This window comes from Canis lupus, chromosome 27 (genome assembly GCF_011100685.1).
Source record: "Canis lupus familiaris isolate Mischka breed German Shepherd chromosome 27, alternate assembly UU_Cfam_GSD_1.0, whole genome shotgun sequence".
Lineage (NCBI taxonomy): Eukaryota > Metazoa > Chordata > Mammalia > Carnivora > Canidae > Canis > Canis lupus.
Genome location: NC_049248.1, coordinates 6,793,042 through 6,812,533, shown reverse-complemented (window position 1 = coordinate 6,812,533; position 19,492 = coordinate 6,793,042). Strand labels below are relative to the sequence as shown.

At 43.4% G+C, this 19,492-nt stretch overlaps 1 protein-coding gene across 4 annotated transcripts in view; it reads left to right on the top strand.

Annotated features, from left to right (window-relative positions):
• The window catches only part of ANO2 (anoctamin 2), a 341,963-nt gene that overhangs the window by 302,996 nt on the left and 19,475 nt on the right, over positions 1 to 19,492 (top strand). For 3 of the 4 annotated variants that reach the window (XM_038576551.1, XM_038576553.1, XM_038576552.1), the window contains one exon: positions 2,127 to 2,272. In XM_038576551.1, coding sequence (XP_038432479.1) covers positions 2,127 to 2,272 — 146 coding nt within the window. Of the gene's footprint in view, positions 1 to 2,126; positions 2,273 to 3,486; positions 3,681 to 19,492 lie in introns of those variants that run through there. The other variant, XM_038576554.1, reaches the window with a different exon arrangement.

The following is a 19,492-nucleotide window of genomic DNA, read 5'->3' as shown; positions in this document are numbered from 1 at the left end:
TGAAAATCATCCTCTAGGAACTTCACGAGAGTAAATGCCTGGAAGGATATCTTTTTTTATTTATTTATTTATTTATTTATTTATTTATTTATTTATTTTTTCTTTTTATTTTTTTTTTAATTTTTATTTATTTATGATAGTCACACACACAGAGAGAGAGAGGCAGAGGCACAGGCAGAGGGAGAAGCAGGCTCCATGCACCGGGAGCCCGACGTGGGATTCGATCCCGGGTCTCCAGGATCGCGCCCTGGGCCAAAGGCAGGCGCCAAACCGCTGCGCCACCCAGGGATCCCGGATATCTTTTTTAAAACCCTGTGTGGTTTACATTTCTTTATTCTGTCTTTGCACTTGGTGTCTAAATTGGCTGGGCATAAAATCTCTTGCTAAAATTCATTTGCCTTCTCAATATTAATATTTTTTTCTAGCCTTTTCTAGGGTCAAGGGCTGATGGGGAGAATTCTATGTTTTTATTCCAAATAATTTTTAGAGAATCTTTCTCTCTGGACATGGAAGCTTTTAGAATCCTATTCATTATTCCTAGAGTGGTGAAATCTCATGGTGATGGATCTGGTGGAAGTCCTTTTTCTTATCATTATGCTCAGTAGGTCCTCTCAATCAGAAAATGTGTATCTTTCAGCTCTGGGACATTTTCTTGTATTTCCTTATACTTTTCTCCCCATTTTCTCTGTCTTCTTTTTACACTATCAATTTTTTCTTCATCTCTCCTGTCTTGGCCTACAGAAAAGGTCTATCCAGTCCACATGATTTGGCTTCAGAATATTTAGGTTCCACCTAGGTTTTTCTTTATTTCTTATTATCAGATAATTATTGCTTGCTCTTTGATTATGAAATACTGTATTTTACTCCTGCTTCTATGGATCTCAACTCATTCTTTAAATCCTTCTTTGATGATGATGATGGTGATGACAGGGACTAGGATAAATACATTTATTGAGCTCTTAGCATGTACCAAGCCCTAAGTTAAGTATGCTACATAGATTAGCTCCCTTAACTGACCCTGGACTAGTTAATATTTTCTCATAGATAGGAAATTTAAAGCTTATGGAGTTTTAATAGCCTGTCCAAGAAAATATAGCTGGTGAGTTGTGAAACTGGGTTTTAAGCAATTATTTTCTGCCATCAAAGATCAGAATTTTACCCACTACACTACATCACCATACTATGTCTCCTTGATGGTAAATGGTATTACACAGGACACTAATCAAAACATTATTTTGAACTATTAGATTTCCACTAACTGTCAGAAGCCCTTTCTAAGAATGGAAGCCATACCTAAATGATACTGAGAATACTCTTCTGGAAATAGCTACATAGAAGTTAGATGATTCCATGTGGGGAATGTGGGGGGAATGCCTGCATTATATGGAGTATGGACTTCAAAACCCCTTTAACTCTCCAAAGCTATGATTCTGACCACTCTGCTATTAATTCTCCTCCCAGCTATCTCCTAGAAACTTTCTCTTAGATCAATTAACAGAACTGGCACCTTATTCCTTTACCTAATTTCATTCTCTGTGATTGTATATCAACGGAAAGTATGAAAAGACTATACCCCTCAGGCATATTTTAGCATCTAGTATTGAAAATAATAAAGTTATTTATTGATTGCTTACTATATCCAGTTATTATGCTAAGGATGATACAAAACATTGTTTCACTTAATCTTCAGAGGTTAGGCTATTATTATTTTGGTTGATTTAGTCTACTTGGGCTGTCATAACAAAATATCATAGACTGGTTGGCATAAACAACAGAAATTTATTTCTCACAGTTCTGGAGACTGGAAAATCCAAGATCAATGACTGGCAGTTTGCTGTCTATGAGGGCCCCCTTCCTGGGTTTCAGAAAACTATCTTCTTACTGTGTCCTCCACCACATACTGTAGAGAGAAAGATCAGTGTCTTCTCCTTTTCTTATAAGGCTACCAATCCTATTGGACTAGGACCCCAGCTTTATGACCTCACTTAATTACTTCCTAAATACCCGGTTATCCTCAAATGTAGTCACATCTAGGGTTAGCACTTCAACAGATGACTCATGGGGGAATTCAATTTAACCTGTAATAGTTCCAGAGGCTTTTGGTGACTGGTCCATTTCTTTCCCAGGAAGCTAAAGAAACTATTTCGGAAGCTGAAAGATGAGACAGAACCTCGAGAAACTGACTCTGCCCACTCGAAGCATCCAGAGCAGTGGGACCTAGACTACAGCTTGGAGCCATATACTGGACTGACTCCAGAGTACATGGAGATGAGTAAGATCCCATGATCTTTCCTTCTACTGGGGGGAAGTTTACACAGGGTGTCTGCATGAAGGGCAAGGAAGGGGATTAGGGGAATGATAGGGGCAGTCTCTGCATCTTCTTGAGCTTCATCCTACACAGTGTCACCTTCAGTGCCACATGGAAGTGGGGAGGGTAGAGTAGAAGGAATCCTGGAATGAGAACCAGGAGCAACTCTTATTACCACCTTGACACTAGGGTGATACATTCTTATTCTTGGGCTTCTTCTCATCTATGAAATGAGAAGTTTGGTCTCTCAGGTCTCTTCCCCTGGTTTCTGTCATTGATAAACCTGAAAGGGTTTATTGAAATTTCCATTAAGGAAGAGTAAAGTAATCCTATGACACTCAGGGCAAGGATACATACGTCTTTGACATGGAGAATATAGGAGAGTCCACCACTGTACTCAAGTGGGGCTGGGTAAAATGTTAACTTTTCTCTTAAAAAGTTGGGATGTTTGTGTAGGGGATGAGAGGTAGATTTCTCATTACAGAGCCTCTTGCTGTTCTTATATAAAGTTTGAAAGCAAGAGTGCATGTGGTATATAGGCTGGTAGAACACAGTCATTTCAGAGGTGGTTTTTAGCCATGAGTTCTCCATTTTAGATTAGCTGCCTTCAAACTCTTGGTTTCATGTGAATAATCCTGACCTTTTATTGGGGTGGATATTTGAGAAGCCTCTTCCCCTGACTTGGAACTAATGAATTAAAAACATTGGACCAAGAGGTCAGCCGCATCACCTCAACATTTACTCAAGTTAGAATGTGTGGAGATCCATTGGAAGAATCTCTCAGTACTCTATCATCGGCCCAGTGTTGTGTTTGCATAATGGCTCTTGCCTCCTATGGTTCATCATGTGTAATAGGGGACCCCCATGCCTCTCTGTGTACCAGGTCCTTCACTTGTTATTTCTAATGGATATTTCTCCTCTTCTGTTTATAAGAATGTGTGTATGTATGTTAAGGGTGGAGGGATGGATAGGGTCTAGGTTAGGTGGGTATGAAAGTTCTGTGGTTCTAAAATTCCAAGCAAAATCTTCACCTTGTAATCTAAATAAACTCACCAGAGAAAGAACAATCATTATATCTATTGCAGGAACAAGAGGCTAGGACCTAGTTTAGGTAAGCATGGAGTTCCCTTATGCTCTTTACCTTTATCTAAGTGCTGCTGCCGATCCTTCTCCAACAGTGAACCGGGTATTCATGCCAAGGCAATCACTTCTATGGCAGATGCCACCTCTCTATGTCTACCATCCTATCAGACAGAAATTGCTGCCACAGGGTGAGGCTTCTATTGGGCTCTGTCTCCCACCCAACCCCTACCCTCCAACCCCAGCCCTCCAACCCCTCACAGAGCTGTCCATGTAGGTTTTCCTGGCCTGCCTATCTATCTGTCTGGGTAGCTGGCTATTTCAGAGCTTCTTCTTTTGAGTCCTTGAGAGCAGAGACACTTGAGCTCTATTCCCTGGATTCAAACCCTGGCTCTGTGACCAACTTATCTGGACAGCTTTGGGTAAGTAGCTACCTATATGTGTCTCAATTTGCTCTAGCTGTAAAAATAAATAAATACATGAAATAATAATTAATAATAATTATAATATCTACTGCATGAGATTGTTGTACTTAATGCATTAGTATCTGTGAAGTGCTTAGAAGAGTATCTGGCACATCTAAAAGCCATGTGTCATCAAGTATTGCTATTTCTCTTAATGGTCTTGAGGCCCTAGGAAAGCAGAGTGTAGGAATATATGTGCACTTTGTCTGCCACCATGTTGCTGAATGGACACCCAGTATGTGTTCAGACTTGGGCACTTTGCAAAGTAAAAGAAGAGGGAAAAAACCAAGAACTAGACTTAATGACCTCTGAAAAAAGTTCATACTCCGATTTTGTAGAGTGAAATTCATTCTATAGATTAAAACACACACACACACACACACACAACACACACACACCTCCTTGTAGGCTATAAGGGAACAAAACAACCATATAACAGAAAGTTTGAAAATACAGAAAAGAAGGGAATAGGTCTCCCAAACTTACCTTGAATCAGCCCAATTTTTTTTTAGCATTTTGGTACCATTTCTTCTTAGACCCTTTTTATTAGGCATATGATTTTTAAATAAAGTTGTAATCATAAGCACACATTTGTTGCTCTTTTTTCACTTAGTATTAGATGAATAAATATTTCCAAGTTGTCATATATTATTCAAAACTAAGAGCTGCATGATAAATGATCCCTCTAATAAATGTACCATAGTGTATTTGCTGATTTTCCAGTGAAGCACATTGGAGACCCATTTTCCAATTCTTCCCCTGTTTTAATGATCTAATATATATTATCCTCCTGCCTATAATCTTTTCCATATTTACTAATGATTCCTCAAGGTAGATTCCCACAGATGTGATTACTAGATTGAGGGTATAGCCATTGTATAGTTCTTGATTTATTTTACCAAATTGCTTTTTTAAAAAATATTTTATTATTCATTCATGAGAGACACAGAGAGACAGAGACATAGACAGAGGGAGAAGCAGGCTTCCTGCAAGGAGCCTGATACGGGACTTGATCCCAGGATCCCAGGATCAGGACCTGAGCCAAAGGCAGAGGTTCAACCACTGAGCCACCCAGGTGCCCCCCAAATTGCTTTTTAAAAGGGTTAGACCAATTCACAGAGCCACAGGCAATATATGAAATACTCTTCTGGTGAATACAAATTATTTAGTATCTTGAGGTAATGTGATATGAAGGAATTATCAGTGTATAGTAAGCTTGAGATTCTCAGCGTGTGGCCACCTTGTTCTACCTTATTGATCTGAATATTCCAAACTCATCCTTTAAGACAGCTCTTCCACAGTGTTTTCTCTGTAGAGTCCTCCTAGACCAAGCCCCGTTCCCCCTGCATGAGGAATTATTATTTGCATTAATTATTTAATTCACTAATTTTATTAATAATTAATTATTTGCATTTCTGTCCCAATGTTACATATGGTATATACACTGATAGTGTATCTAACAGGATTATGGTAATATTGCTCACATATCTGTTCTTCTACAGACCCAGTCTATTGGATTCTAAAGAACAGTGTGTAGGAATCATGGCTTATTCATCCTCATGCCCTCCATAACCCAGCACATTTCCTGGCACATAATAGATACTGTGTCTGATAAACAAAGATAAATAAATGAATGAATGATTTATTAATTAATGAGGGAAGGTTTCTTAACAGAAGTAAGTGTTTAACAACTTAAAGAGGCAAATGAAGGATCATTTTCAAAGTGGGGCTTGGTTGATGGTGGGTCAAGCATGTTTTGAAAAGAGATTTCCAGCTGTAGATAGGATATTGGACTTGATCCCCAAGGTCCCTTTTGGTTCTGACAGTCTACAAATTAACAATAAGAGTAAGGGAGAGCATTCCAAGAAAAAGGATTCACAAGGTCAAAGAGTCTTCTGATAAGTGTTAACAAAGCAAATGGTGGTTTTGGGGTAGGGAGAGTTTAGAAGAAGATCTCGTATGTGAGTGGTGAATCCTGAAGATCAGACAAGTTTGTTTTTCACATCAGGCCATAGAGAGGAGTTGTAAAATCTTGACCAGTGCTGTGACTGTGTTTCCCTTGAGGCAATAGGCAGCAAGTGCAGAGGGGAAGTGGTAAGACAGAGGAAGGAAGAAGAAACAGAGGTGTACTTGTTTACTCATTCTTGTATTTGTCAAACACTTACTGAGCATAAGAACAAGTTTGGAGACCAGGACAGAGTCCTCAACAGTTCAGGATAGTGATTCAGTCAACAATTCCACTGATTCTGGTTGAGTCTTCTGTGGACGAAGAAGCCTGGATCACACTTGGGCTTTCCCAGCTGGGTTCCACAAAAACTCACTCCCAGAATTCTTTAGGCCATTTTACTAAGGTATCAGTCATTTTAGAGACATGACGATTTTATTTTGTATTTATATAAGTACAAGTCCTGTGTTTCTGAGTTAGATTCCTTTGATTCCTTTTGTCTCTGGAATATCCTCTTCCCCCTTGAAGGGAGCATTTGCTCCCATGTACAATCAAAGTCAGGGCTGCAGACTAAACTTTACCAAACATTATTCCATCTGGCAGTGTAGGCTGAGTGAGGGTAGGGGTGGGCTCTGGAGCCAAACCACCAGGTTCCTGGTCCCAAGCCTGTTATGGCAGCTACATGACTCTGGGCTTGACACATAAGGTCAGCCAGGCTCAGTTTTCTTGTCCAGAGAGTAGATTTGATGATAGTAGCGCCTACCTTATAGGATGGTTCTGAGAAGTAGGTCATGGATAGACAGTAGTTAAAAACCAGGGCTTGGTACAAGTAGGTTCTCATGAATACTAACTGCCACTGTTTTTGTCAAGAGTCCAATTTCTTTACCTTTAATTTAGGAATTAAATTTTAGAACTAAAAAAAATTTGAAGCCCAGGGGTGCCTGGGGGGTTCAGTCAGTTAAGTGACTGACTCGTAATTTCTGCACAGGTTATGATGTCAGGGTTGTAAGATTGAGCCCTGAGTCAGGTTCCATGCTCAGCAGGGAGTCTGCTTGAGATTCCTTCCCTCTCCCCTTGCCCCTGCATGCCCCCCCCACTCACTCTTATGCATGCATTCTCTCTCTCTCTCTCCCTCTCTCTCTCTCTCCCTCTCAAAGGAAGGGAAGAAAGAAAGAAAAGAAAGGAAAGAAAGAAAGAAAGAAAGAAAGAAAGAAAGAAAGAAAGAAAGAAAGAAAGAAAGAAAGAAAGAAGGAGAAAGAAAAAAAGGAGAAAGGAAAGAGAAAGAAAAGAGAAAGGAAAAAGAAAATAAACTCTTAAAAGAAATAAACAGTCTGAAGCCCTTAATGTAGTGAGCCCTGGAGGTAGGCTCTACTCTTGAGTGTAGGGTTGGGTAGCGTTGTTGATGGAATGAGGGTACTGATTCAAAGGCATCCCATTCAGAAGCCCTAGATGTAAACACTCCAAGATGTTTGCCTTTTCAGAGAACTCTAAGCCCTAAGGGCTCTACTTGTCAAGCCTGGCATCCCAAATGGGCTCTTTTTGTCATCTGTTTATCTAAAACCCACAAACTTTGTTCCTTTAGTCATCCAATAAATAATCACCATTGTCTTCCTGACTCAGGAATTCAATTATCCCCCTTAGAGCCTTCCTCCAGCTTCTTAAATGCAGCCCAGGTTTTGAGGCCCTTAATGCGGGTGATAGGATGAATTTCTTCTGTCATTTCACCTAGTCATTAGGGGAGATCTCATTTTTCTTGGTCCTGAGTTTACATCCTATCAAACTTTAATAGAAAGGGAGGTGCCAAGGATCCCTGGGTGGCTCAGCAGTTTGGAGCCTGCCTTTGGCCCAGGGCGCAATCCTGGAGTCCCGGGATCGAGTCCTGGGATCGAGTCCCACGTCGGGCTCCCAGCATGGAGCCTGCTTCTCCCTCCTCCTGTGTCTCTGCCTCTCTCTTTCTCTCTGTGTCTATCATAAATAAAAATAAATACATCTTTGAAAGGGAGGTGCCTTATGCTTGCAAATGTACATATTCATTCATTTGAAGTGAAGGCCAGATCATGACTTTGGAGGGCCAAGAGCTGACCATCCCCTCCTTGTCTAGATATGTCCACCAAGACCTGTGAGTATCACCCAGTGGCTAGAAATGCATGGCTGATCCTCCTCAGAGACCAGGGTTGTACTACTCTCCTGAAATGGCCAATTCAAACCTCTTTTTTCAGGAAGGACATCCTGGAATTGGCGTAGACCCTGCCTTCTTCTCCAACATTCCTCTCTGACTTTGCATCAGCTGCAGCTGAGGAAGGGCCTGCTCAGTATGGTCCAGAACCTTTTTTATTCATGGCTCCTTACTTCACTGGCTTTGCATCTACTAAGAATTTTGCATTCCCACTCCAGCCTTCACTGTTCCTCCTTTTTCTTCTTCTTCCTCTTCTTTTTTATTTTTATTTATTTTTAAGAAGATTTTATTTATTTATTTGAGAGAGAGAGAGAGAGAGAAGGAGACCATGAGCAAGGGGAAGGGCAGAAGGAGAGGGAGGAGCAGACTCCCTGCCGAGCAGGGAACCCCCCCGCAGGGCTCCATCCCAGGAACCTGGGATATGACCTGAGCCCAAGGCAGACACGTAACTGACTGAGCCACCCCGGCGCCCAGGCACATCTTCTTTTTTTTATTATTATTAACTGTGTTCCCCATGCTGAACTTTTCATCTCCACGATCTATTTTTTTTTGTTTTATAACTGGAAGTGTTTACCTCCGTGTGACTACAGATGCATCCTAACTTGTCCCCTGCTTCCTTTCCCCCTTTCCCATTTCCTTCTCACTTTTGAAAATGGCTTTTCCAAAATGCAGTCCAGAGCATGTTATATTTTCTATGTAAAATCCTGCCACATTACTGACTTCCCTTACATTAAAGTTCAAGTGCCCTACATGGTGCAGCTGGCAAGGGCATCCACACGCTGGCTCTGCAAATGTACACCTGCTAGTCTCCTGCTTCTGGGGTTGGGTGACCTGTGCTGGTCTCTCTGCCTACAGCAAGTTCTTGCTGAACTGCTTAGGCCCAAACATGTCTCTTGAAAGCAGTTTTGGGTTCTTCCATCAACAATTCCTCTCATCCCCTACACCTGCTTTGGTAGAGAAAAAAATGTGGTTGAGGAAGAGACACCTTTTTTTCCCCCCGCCTAATGTCACCACTAGGCACAATTCCTGGAATGGAGTAAGACCCCAATAAGATAAAATTTTTTTTAAAGATGGATTTATTTTTCTTCAAGAGAGCAGGGGCAAGAGGGGCAGCAGAGGAGGGAGAGAATCCCCAAACAGACTCCCCACTGTGCATGGATCAGACGCAGGGGTCTGTCCCAGGACCCCTAGCTTGCGACCTGAACTGAAACCAAGAGTTGGAAACTTACCTGAGCTGCCCAGGCGCCCTTCAATAAAATGTTTCTTAAATGAGTGGCACTTTAGTTCCCTTCCTTCAGTGGCAGAGAAATAGAGACCTCACGTCTCTCTAGCCCGTGATACTTGGGCCGGCTTCCCTGTTCACAGTGCACATATTTCTCTATATTTCTTATGTGCAGCAATTTCCATCTCCCAAGACCAAGGTGAACCATGTTTATTATCAGGGCTTCCCTCAAAGAAAAGTCACTTCTGGCTTTAATTTGCTCCTTTGCCTCTGGGGGTCAAGTTGTTAGCAGAAGTGGACAGAGTGGGACGCTCCCCCTCAGACTCAGATTTAAGCTCAACTACGATTTCATGTCTTCCCTCTGCAGTGCCGCCATCCTGGCCATCCCCGAGGGCATTGCTGGGTCAGGATCTCAAGGGCTAGTGGCAGAGAGAGAGGGGCAGACAGGTACAGGAAAGGGCCTTGTCACAAAACAAGAACAAAATAAAACAAAATGCAGCTAACTGTGTTTTCCTCAGAGAGGCTAGACCTCTAAAGGTTCCATTTGACTGAGCAGAGGTGTGTTACAATGATCCATTCTCTTCTTTGTTTTGTCCTGTTGTTGCCAGCTCACCAAACTTCCTTGGGCTTTGGAACCCATGTATCAAGGCAGCACTAACTCTGGCCTGCAACTAGAGACTTCTCTCCCAGCGTCTCAGGCTTATTTGGGGGCATTAGACCAGGCCAGGTGGAGAATCAATCCCTGGGGAGACATTTCTCAGCTCCTCTGCCTGGAGACTTTACTGCTGTGACTATTCCTTTGTCCCTGTTCGATCACATGGATGGTTTCACTGCCTTCTGGGCCCCCAGCTGACAAATCTCAACATCGCTTTGCTTCCACTTTTCTGTGTCCACATCCCTTCCATCTGGGCGGTTTGGTCTTTCCTCTGGAATATCTCTGGAAGCCACTTCTTCTGCTCAGCCACTTAACCTCCTATACCTGGTGCTTTTCCTGGCACAATCTCAACACATCCTTTGCAACCACCAATCACTATCTTGCTACTGCTCTGTTACATTTTCCAACATTAGCATTGGTCTTGTCATCCATTATTCAAAGACTTCCAGGGTTCCAATTCTTTACCAGGGCCTTTGTGGGACGTCCTTTCAATGCATTTAACCCTAGGCCCCTTTACGCATCCTTGGTCCAGCCAAAATGGATCCCAGCAGGCAATTTCTCACCCATAGCTTCCATTTCACTCCTTTCGTCTCTGACCTTCCCTAGCCACCTTGCCCTGGAACTCCTGGTGCCTTCTCATTCTGGGGTCACCTCCTCCCCAAAGCCCCTTCCCTCCCTTACCCTCCTTTCCTTTCCTGCCCTCCCCCATTCCTCAGGATTTTAGGTGCCCTCACTGCCGCCCCCCCCCGCAAAGGATTTCAGACAGGCTGCTTCCTAAGCCAGCAATGCCTCTGATAGCTCTTGGTAACTAAATTCCTGGGGGCAGATTCCTGGAACCACAAGGCCTAGTGCAGGCCCCACCACTACACTAACATTGAAGAGACTCCTAACTCTGGGAAACAAACAAAGGTTTGTTTAAAGAAGATGTGGTCTATATATACAATGGAATATTACTCAGCCATCAGAAACGATGAATACCCACCATTTGCTTCCACGTGGATGGAACTGGAGGGTATTGTGCTGAGTGAAGTAAGTCAATCGTAGAAGGACCAACATTATATGGTTTCATTCATACGGGGAATATAAAAAATAGTGAAGGGGATTAAAGGGGAAAGGAGAGAAAATGAGTGGGAAATATCAGAGACGGTGACAAAGCATGAGAGACTCCTAACTCTGGGAAATGAACAAGGGGTAGTGGAAGGGGAGGTGGGGGGGGAGACGGGGTGACTGGGTGACGGGCACTGAGGGGGCCACTTGATGGGATGAGCACTGGGTGTTATACTATATGTTGGCAAATTGAATTTAAATAAAATACTAAAACACACACACACCAAAAAGCCCTGGTAAGGAGTGACTGAATACAGGAGGGTAGCCCTTATCCGGCTCCGCCTTTCTCTCTCTAGGCTGAAACATCTTCCTTCCTGCAATAGTGCAGTCCTTTCTCATGTAGTAATGGGCTGAGAAACCAGTGGGTAGGTTACCAAGAATGGGAGTTACCCATGTTTCTCCCCGTCCTTTACTGTTTCCCCCTCCCCCGCCTCCCCTTTGCTTCTGCCTTCTCCCCTCCCCCAGCTCAGGCCTATTATGTACTCCTTTCCAGGGCCTAAGCCAAGGAAATAAGAGAAGGCGTAATATGAACCCTTCCACGCTGCTCATAGGTAGCAGCCCTGGGAAATAGCTTGCTGGGGGGAAGAGAAGACTGAGGTCCACAAATATCACAACCTTGTCAGAGGCAATAGTTTCTGCCAATCCTGTGGAATGACTACAGGTTGGTGGTAGTAAGCCTATCACTGCTTCTGACTTCTCTGCATCTCTGTTTTCAAAGCCGAGCCCCTTTTCTCTTCGGATGATCAAGGTAAGGCAGAGCAAACAATCTCTGCTTCCAGTCTTCACAGGGTGTCTGTCAGGTGAGAAGCCGGTGTGACTCCAGCTCTGCCTTTATCTGGAAGTGTGACCTTGAGCACATCATCTCTCTGGACCTCACTTTCCTCCTTGACATTATAGGGAATTAGACCAGATGACGAGTTTCCGCAGAGATGTGACTCACTGGTCTGTGATCAAAACCAATTGTGTAATATGTCACAAGTTGGGTGCTACTGATCATATCATTTAAAAATATAAGGTGGAGCGGAGTCAATGTCACCCTCACTTTCTCACATTTCCAGATTATTTTTGAGTGAGAGAGCAAGGCAGGTTTCAGCATGCACAAAACCTGCCATCCGCCCCCTCCACCCACCAATTTAGAAGTGAATGAACATAATCATTTTTCACTGAGTGCCTTGACAAGAATAGAGTTTCAAACCCTGGTAACGTCTAGGGTCTCTTCCAATGTTGGCATTCCATTTCATACATCCAGCTAGATAATACACCTGGAAGCCAGGAGGCCCAGCGAGTGATGCGAGTTGCCTAAGATCACCCTGCAGATCCATTAGTGGAACTGAGGCTAGAGCCTCTTTCCAGATCATTTCACAGGAGACTTTCATTAGGACCCATGGGAACTTGGGCTTTAGTGGAGGGATAGGGGTAGAGTGAGCTTTCCTCCTTCCTTCCCAACAGGCTAGACCTCCCAATTCCAGAAAGACCTTTGTCTTGGGCTTTGAACAAAAATGAGAGCAGTGAAACCAAAGCTGCCCACTCCCTCTGGTGTGCCTGACATGGTGATCCTTGGCTCTGCTCTCAGCTGTCAGCTTCCTTCTCCGTGATCCCCAGGACCACCCGTGCAGACAGGAAGTGTGCTGAGCCCACTCTGAGCCTGTCAGTTGTAATGGTGAGGCTGGTCATCAGTTGAGGAAGGCAGCAGGGAGAGATGTATTATATTTACATTTTTCTCAATTGAGCTGGAACCAGGGCCCAGGGTCCAGGAGGCATGGGGGAGGGGCCACTAGGTGAAGGGGAAGCTGGGAGTGGGGGTGAGGCTGGGAGTTGGCCTGTGGAGGGGGCCCTGGCTGCAAGGAGCTACCTCTGGGCAGGCCTAGGTGGTGGGGATGGGCTGGCCCCAAAGAGAAACCTGAGAGTGGGGGATTAAGCGGGAGAAACCTGTGAGGGAGGCAGCAAGCTTTCGAGGGAATCTCCAATATCAAACCCTTTTCCTGAAGAGTTTACTGTGAGGGGGACTTCAAGGGTAGTCGTCCTCCCCACCCCCACCACTCTGAGGGGAGGAAGGAATGCCAGCCCAGGAGCAGGCTAACATTAATCATCACTGTCCCCAACCCCAGAATGAGGCTTCAAAGCTTTTTGGCCACAGGCCCCTCACAGCCCCATCGTGGAGTTTAACACAGGACCTGATGGCAGGAAATTCTTCTGTTGCTTTAAGGGCTGCAAGCATGGTTCTGTGAAGCTTATGGCAGTTTGGCTCTTACAGAATGGAATTTGGTATAAGAATATAGGCCTGAATTTAATTCTACAAGTTCCAAAAGACTCTCTTGATCAAGTTTTATTACCATTTGATCAGATAAATAAGTGATATAATTGAAGACCAATGGCCTATGTTCATATTCACGGAATTGTGAAGGGAACTTCTTGAGGGCAGAATTTGTGTCTTATTCATAGCACCTAACCGTGGGTCCTGGCACACAGTAGGTGCTTAATAAATGTCTGAAGGAGAAAGAAAGGAATAAAGAGTGAAAGAGGTGGTTCTATAGTGAGGACCTTGAAGACGAAGTGGCAATTGGACTCTCCAGGTATCACTGTTCACCAGAGCTCTCCAGACCCCTTGGCTGTGTTGATTCAGTTGGGACACCCCCCGAAGTCCCCCAAACAGGAGCCAAGATGCTTTATTTTCAGGTACTTATAATGAGGGAATGCTATCCTCCCAAAGGCAGGTCTCTTGCAGCAATGCAAATTGGTAGACTTGTCCAATCTGGGTAGTTAAGGCAAAATATCCTATGTAGTAGTCAGCTACTGCTATGATAAAACTTTATAACAAATAGCCCAAAGTCTTAGTGACTTGCAAGTGAGACAGAGAATAAAGGACAATGGAAAGAGCTGGCTCCAGACATCACTGAGTATCCTTCCCTGGTAATGATCAAGCAAAGGAAGCTAAGTGGCTTTTTTTTTTTTTTTACTCTTTCTTATTAAAGAAAGAGTAGAAAAGTCCAGATAGAGCAATAACTTAGGTGACACCCAAGATCCCTTCCATATTCTGATGTCCTTTGGTCATGGATGGCAAGGACTGCACTGGATAACTTCCAAGTTTCCAACAGACAGGAGGAGTAAATCTAGTCCCAAGGGTGCCTTAGCTGTAAATGATTAAATATTCCAGAGTATCTGTACAATCATTAGCACTGAAGCCCGAATATCCTTTCATTACTCCAAGATTGTCTGCTACAAGGTAATGTCTTAAGTAGCCGGGAAATTCCTTTCCCTGAGCCATCCTGTTTATACAAACTGAGTCATCTCACTAGATAATCAGGCACCTGCCATCTTCTCCAAATCACATTTAAATACAGTGTAGGCAGTATCCAGGGTCTCATTCTAGTATTTCTGGGAAGTACGGTGAGTCACAGGTCATATCTCTGTCTCTCTGTCTCTCTGTCTGTCTCTCTCTTTTGCTTTTGAGGCATACATTGCTTGTCATTTTTTGTGCTAGGAGTCCCTCTCCCCATACATACTTAAGAGAAAAGGCAAGAGTGTATCTAGATACCATACCTCTCAGTGTACTACTGAAGCCTCCTGACATCCAGGAGATGCCCAGTCAGTGCTTGCAAAATGAGTGAATGAGTGAATGGAAGGTAGTCTTTAAGGTTAAAACTTACTGAGCACTCCATCACTTTCCCATTTCTCTTCTTGCTGTGGCAGCCAGGAAACTCAGAGTACACTTTGTTGCTCAGCCATAGCCCCTGAATGGGTACTTAGAGTTTGCATATTTGTTTCTCCCTCCTTTCTTTGTTATTTATTTTTCCTCCCTAAAATTCCATAAGCCTAATTATGAGTTCTTTTTGTTGACTTTTTCACAGCCCTTTGGGGAGATGAAAGGGCAAAGGAATAAATGAAATGAAGTCATGATTTGTTGCTTGGGAACTTGTTTCCAATCATGCCTGGTTTCATTGCCCTTCCACCTCACTGAATGTGTTACCACAGCCCAAATGAGTAGACGGGAGGATGGATGGATGGGTAGATGAGGGGAAGGAATGAATAACTGGCCTTCACATTTCCATTTTGCAGGTGGATAAAGTAAACAAGAATGAGTAAGCCAAGTCATTCATTTGCCCCCAATAAACATTTACTGGAAATTCATCAGGCTGTTCTCTGAAATTCAGAAATAAACCAGTATGTCCCACCAACTCAATTTGGTCTAGTTTTACGAAGCTGAACTAGGTGCATTGATATAATGTTTTGAGGTGGCACAAATGCAGGCCAGACCAAAGCAAGGACACAGAAAACAGCAGGGACAGCTCCAATGCACCAGCTGTAGAAGACATGTGAGTGAATAATCTTTGGAGATTGAAGATATGGGTACACATTGCTGGTTCATTGTCTGACAAGAAGATTAGAAATCAGATCAGAGAAGATCCAATAAGGAAACCTAGGAGATGTGAGAACAGCTAGGGAGGGGGAAGGACACTGTTGCATCGGGGTAGAATATTTACATTTTTGTGTGGTGAAAGGACATTGAATTTGGTTGGCAGCAGAAACTATCTTTTTTCCCCAGCTTCATCAATTGCTAGGTACGTGGCCCTGGGACGATTATTTCACCTCTCTGAGACTCAGCTTTCTTACTTGAAAAATGGAAATAATAACACTTGACACCGAAGATTATTTTACAAACCAGAGAGCATGCTATCTACACATGATAGATGTGTAGGAAATGTTGGTTGAAGGTCCATGAAGTCTGAACACTTGGAGTTTTGCTTAGAGGCTGTGGAAGAGGAGCAATGGGCAGAGTTTTCCAGACTATACTGTCCAGGCCTTTAAGCACCCTGTGGCTGAGAGCCACATTCTCCTGCCCTTTGCTAAGGTCATCAGCAGGGTTCATCCCAGAAGGCTCCAGCTTCTGTTCCCAAGGTAGAGAAGAGGGCTGCTTACGGGTTGGTCTCCATTGTACTATCAACCTGTGTTCTGCTGTTATAACTAGACTCTGAATTGATGACTAGCGGAACTCTCAAAAGTCACTGGATCTTCTTTCTCCATCTGAAGAAACTAGTATTTCACAGTTCATGTGGCAGTGAGGAAATAGTGGGGGGCTGGGTCTCCTTTAATCACAAAGAATATGCCTTGCTGATCTTGTCCCAGTGTTGCATTGATTTGTATGCAGTAAACTCGTAATATTCCTTTAAGCCTGTTCCTTCCTATTATGACTTCCAGAGTTTCTGAATTTAATCTGATCTGTTGTATAAAACCCAGGTGATTCTCTACATATTGAAAAGGAATTCCACGTACTGTCTTTATTTCCTAAGTAAGTTTGGATATTTGGATCACTGGTTTTCAGGAAAGATCTAACTACCAGCCATATAGCCACCCTTCAAATGCCTCCTTTACTTTGTTCTTCAAGTCAAGCCCAATGGTTGTGAAGCCTTAGGGATCTGCTGTGAATTATTCCTGCCCCAGTGCTCTTTTGATGCTTCTGTTAGAGTTCTAACTCTATGACACCAGCAGGGTTTGTTTACATGTCCAACTTCTCCATTGTATACTATGAGTTCTTGGGAGGATGGCACAGTAATCTGTTCATCCTTGTTTCCTAGCAACAGATATGGTGCCTAGTATGTAGAATGTGCTCAATAAATGATTGTTGGATGGACAAATGAATGAATAGTGAGAACCTTCGTATACTCTTTCAGGGCTTTTAACTGTTTTCCTAAGCAGTAGAGCCCCATGCTCATGCCCTCATTATCTCTTCCCATTTAATGATCAACCAACTCTTGTGATTCCTTTTTATACCAGATACTCTCAGTGCCGAGCTCCATTGGCTTCCCTTGCCCTCAGGGGAAGGGCATCACTGGGTACAGCCTTGAAATATGGGCTGATGAAATAAACAGTGTGACCTTCCCTTAATATATGTTCACGTAAGCATTTATATTAATGGACTGTTTCTAGCTGAATCTTTTCAGCAATTGCTTCCTGAGTGAGAAGACAAACTCACATTGATGAGTGTGACTTGCACTGTTTTTTAGTGATTCAAGAAAGGGAGGATTTTTAAGCCCCCAGTTTTTAATCTCCTTGAGCAGACTGTGTTGTTTTTCCTAAGCTATAGAAAGTTAAGGGAAAAAATACCGAAACAATTTTCATTAGATTTAGACTCTCCTAACTTATACCACTTTCTTCAAAGTCTTCTGTACAAGTTACAGCACTATGAACTGCTGTGTGGAGGTGTCAGCTTTTCATGCCCCATCTCATGTCACCATCACTAAGTATAATGATTTCCATTCACACAGTTTAGTCTGCCTCTTTTTGTATCTGTTTTGAGTTTACAGCTGGTGAAAAAATAAGTCTGTATTGGTGAAACAAATAGCCTCTGAACACCTGCTCTGGGATAGGCATCACACAAAATTGTGAGGATTCAATAAAGAATCAGATATGTCCATGATCTCAAGGGATTCCCCACCTTGGGAGCAAGTCAGATAGACAGAGTGACATGTGCAAGGCATTATGGGAGTGAAGAGGTTTGATGCCCATGGTACTCACTTCTTCCTGGGTGAGGTGGTGGGACTCGGTTAGAGGGTCTTCATAGAGAAGGTTAGGTTTGAGTTGGACCTGAAATGTTGACAGTAATTCAGTCAGTATACAAGAAGAGAAGAAAAATTAGTGCAGCACAGATAGTAGTGGTACGAATGAAGGTTCAGGAATATGGAAAACACGGTGAGTTCGAAGAAGTACAAATGGATTTTGAAATGGTTGGAAAGTAGGCAGAGTTGATCTCCAAGCACAACAGCTAAATATTAGCCCTGAGCTCAAAGCATGGGTGGGGAGGAGATGTATCTGAAAAGATATATTGGAGTTAGATCACAAAGGGTCTTAAATGCCATGACAAGGATCTGGGCTTTAGAGTGTGTGTGTGTGTGTGTGTGTGTGTGTGTGTATGCATGCATGCATGTATGTATGCATGCTCGTGCGCACACCCATAAGCACGTCTGTTGGGTGGGTGGATATTTTCACTGAAGAATTTTATTTTTTAAGATTTATTTATTTATTTATTCATGAGAGACACACAGAGAGAAAGAGGCAGAGACACAGGCAGAAGGAAGAAGCAGGCTCCATGCAGGGAGCCCAACGTGGGACTCAATCCCTGGTCTCTAGGAATCACATCCCAGGCCGAAGGCAGCACTAAACCGCCAAGCCACTGGGGCTGCCCCAAGAATTTTAGATAAATGAGTAAAAACTGTGTTCCATCAAAAGCTTTTCCGCCAATCTTTTCTACCTAATGTACTATTTTTCTTCTTTAAGCAGATTGTCCTGGAATGTCCTTGCTGGAAGCCATCTTGTTTAGTTTAATCCACTTCTCCTTGTTATTTTAACCTAAGCCCAGATAATGAAGGCCAAGATTTTAATTGTCTCTAGCATCAGGCAGCTTGGGTTGGTGTTGACTTTAGAAGGTTCTGGAGAGAGAGATGAAAACAGCAAAGGAGTTTGGGCCTCGGAGTGTTTCCAGTCTTTGTGCTTCCAGCTTAGCCTTTCTGGAGCACTTGACAGCAGGCTTTATAAAGATTTAGTTGAAATCAACCTACAGATTCCTCTCTAATTGCCTTGGCCAGGTTTAATCTGTTATTGGTCAAGCCAAGCTGGCTTCTATTATGCAGCGTGCTGAGGGTTGGGGTGTTATTCTTATCCTAATGGAGGCTGGCTGTTTTTAGAAGCAAATCTCAGTGTTGGTGAAGGCCGGTATCATTGTGTCCTCTGAAGTGAACCCAGAAGGACACCCATCTGATACAACATTTAGGCCTTTGACTAAAAAGGAAAAATCCTGGATTTGGCATTTGTATGCCAGAGGGTTATAGTTTCATATATATTTTTTTCTCCCCAAGATAAGACGAAGCTTCCTATTTGTTTCTGCCTCTTTTGGGTTGATTCCTGGAAATGGGCAATGCACCTCATCCAAGCAGGTAGGCAGCACCGGCAGCTGGGAACATCTGCAGAGAGTGGCTTCTCATGACCTTGGGTACCCTGAGTAACATCAGAGCAGGGATGGGGTGTGTCCTGTCACTGCAAGCCCAGCACCATGGCCTTGGCTGAGCCCACCCCCTTGAGGTCATCCAGTGCTAGACACACAAGCTTACGTGGCAAGGAGGAAAATAAGAACCATGTCATGGCTTTAGGGTAATTCATGCACTCAATTAGGATTGAGCCACCACTGAACAACGTTTGTGTTGACATAACAAAGACCAAAGGGAGCCTGTGTATCTGGAGAGTTTATGAAGGTTGAACAGCAAACCATCAGTGTAACCCCAGGTAGAGGGCTCCTATCTGCCTCTGGAGATCACGTGAAGGAAAGGAGAGTGAGTGGACAGTCCTATTTTCCTATATCCTGAAAGAGACGAGGTGTCTGAGTGCCATTTGCTCAAGCATGGAGAGGGCAAGCTGTCTCCCTTTATAGCCACTCAGAAGTAACCTGACCCTTCCTTCCCCATCAGTCTCCTTGCCAGGCCCTTGTGGGGGCTTTGGAGAGTTTACAGTGTTTTGCTAGAGGAGGTCACTTACAAGAAAAAGAAC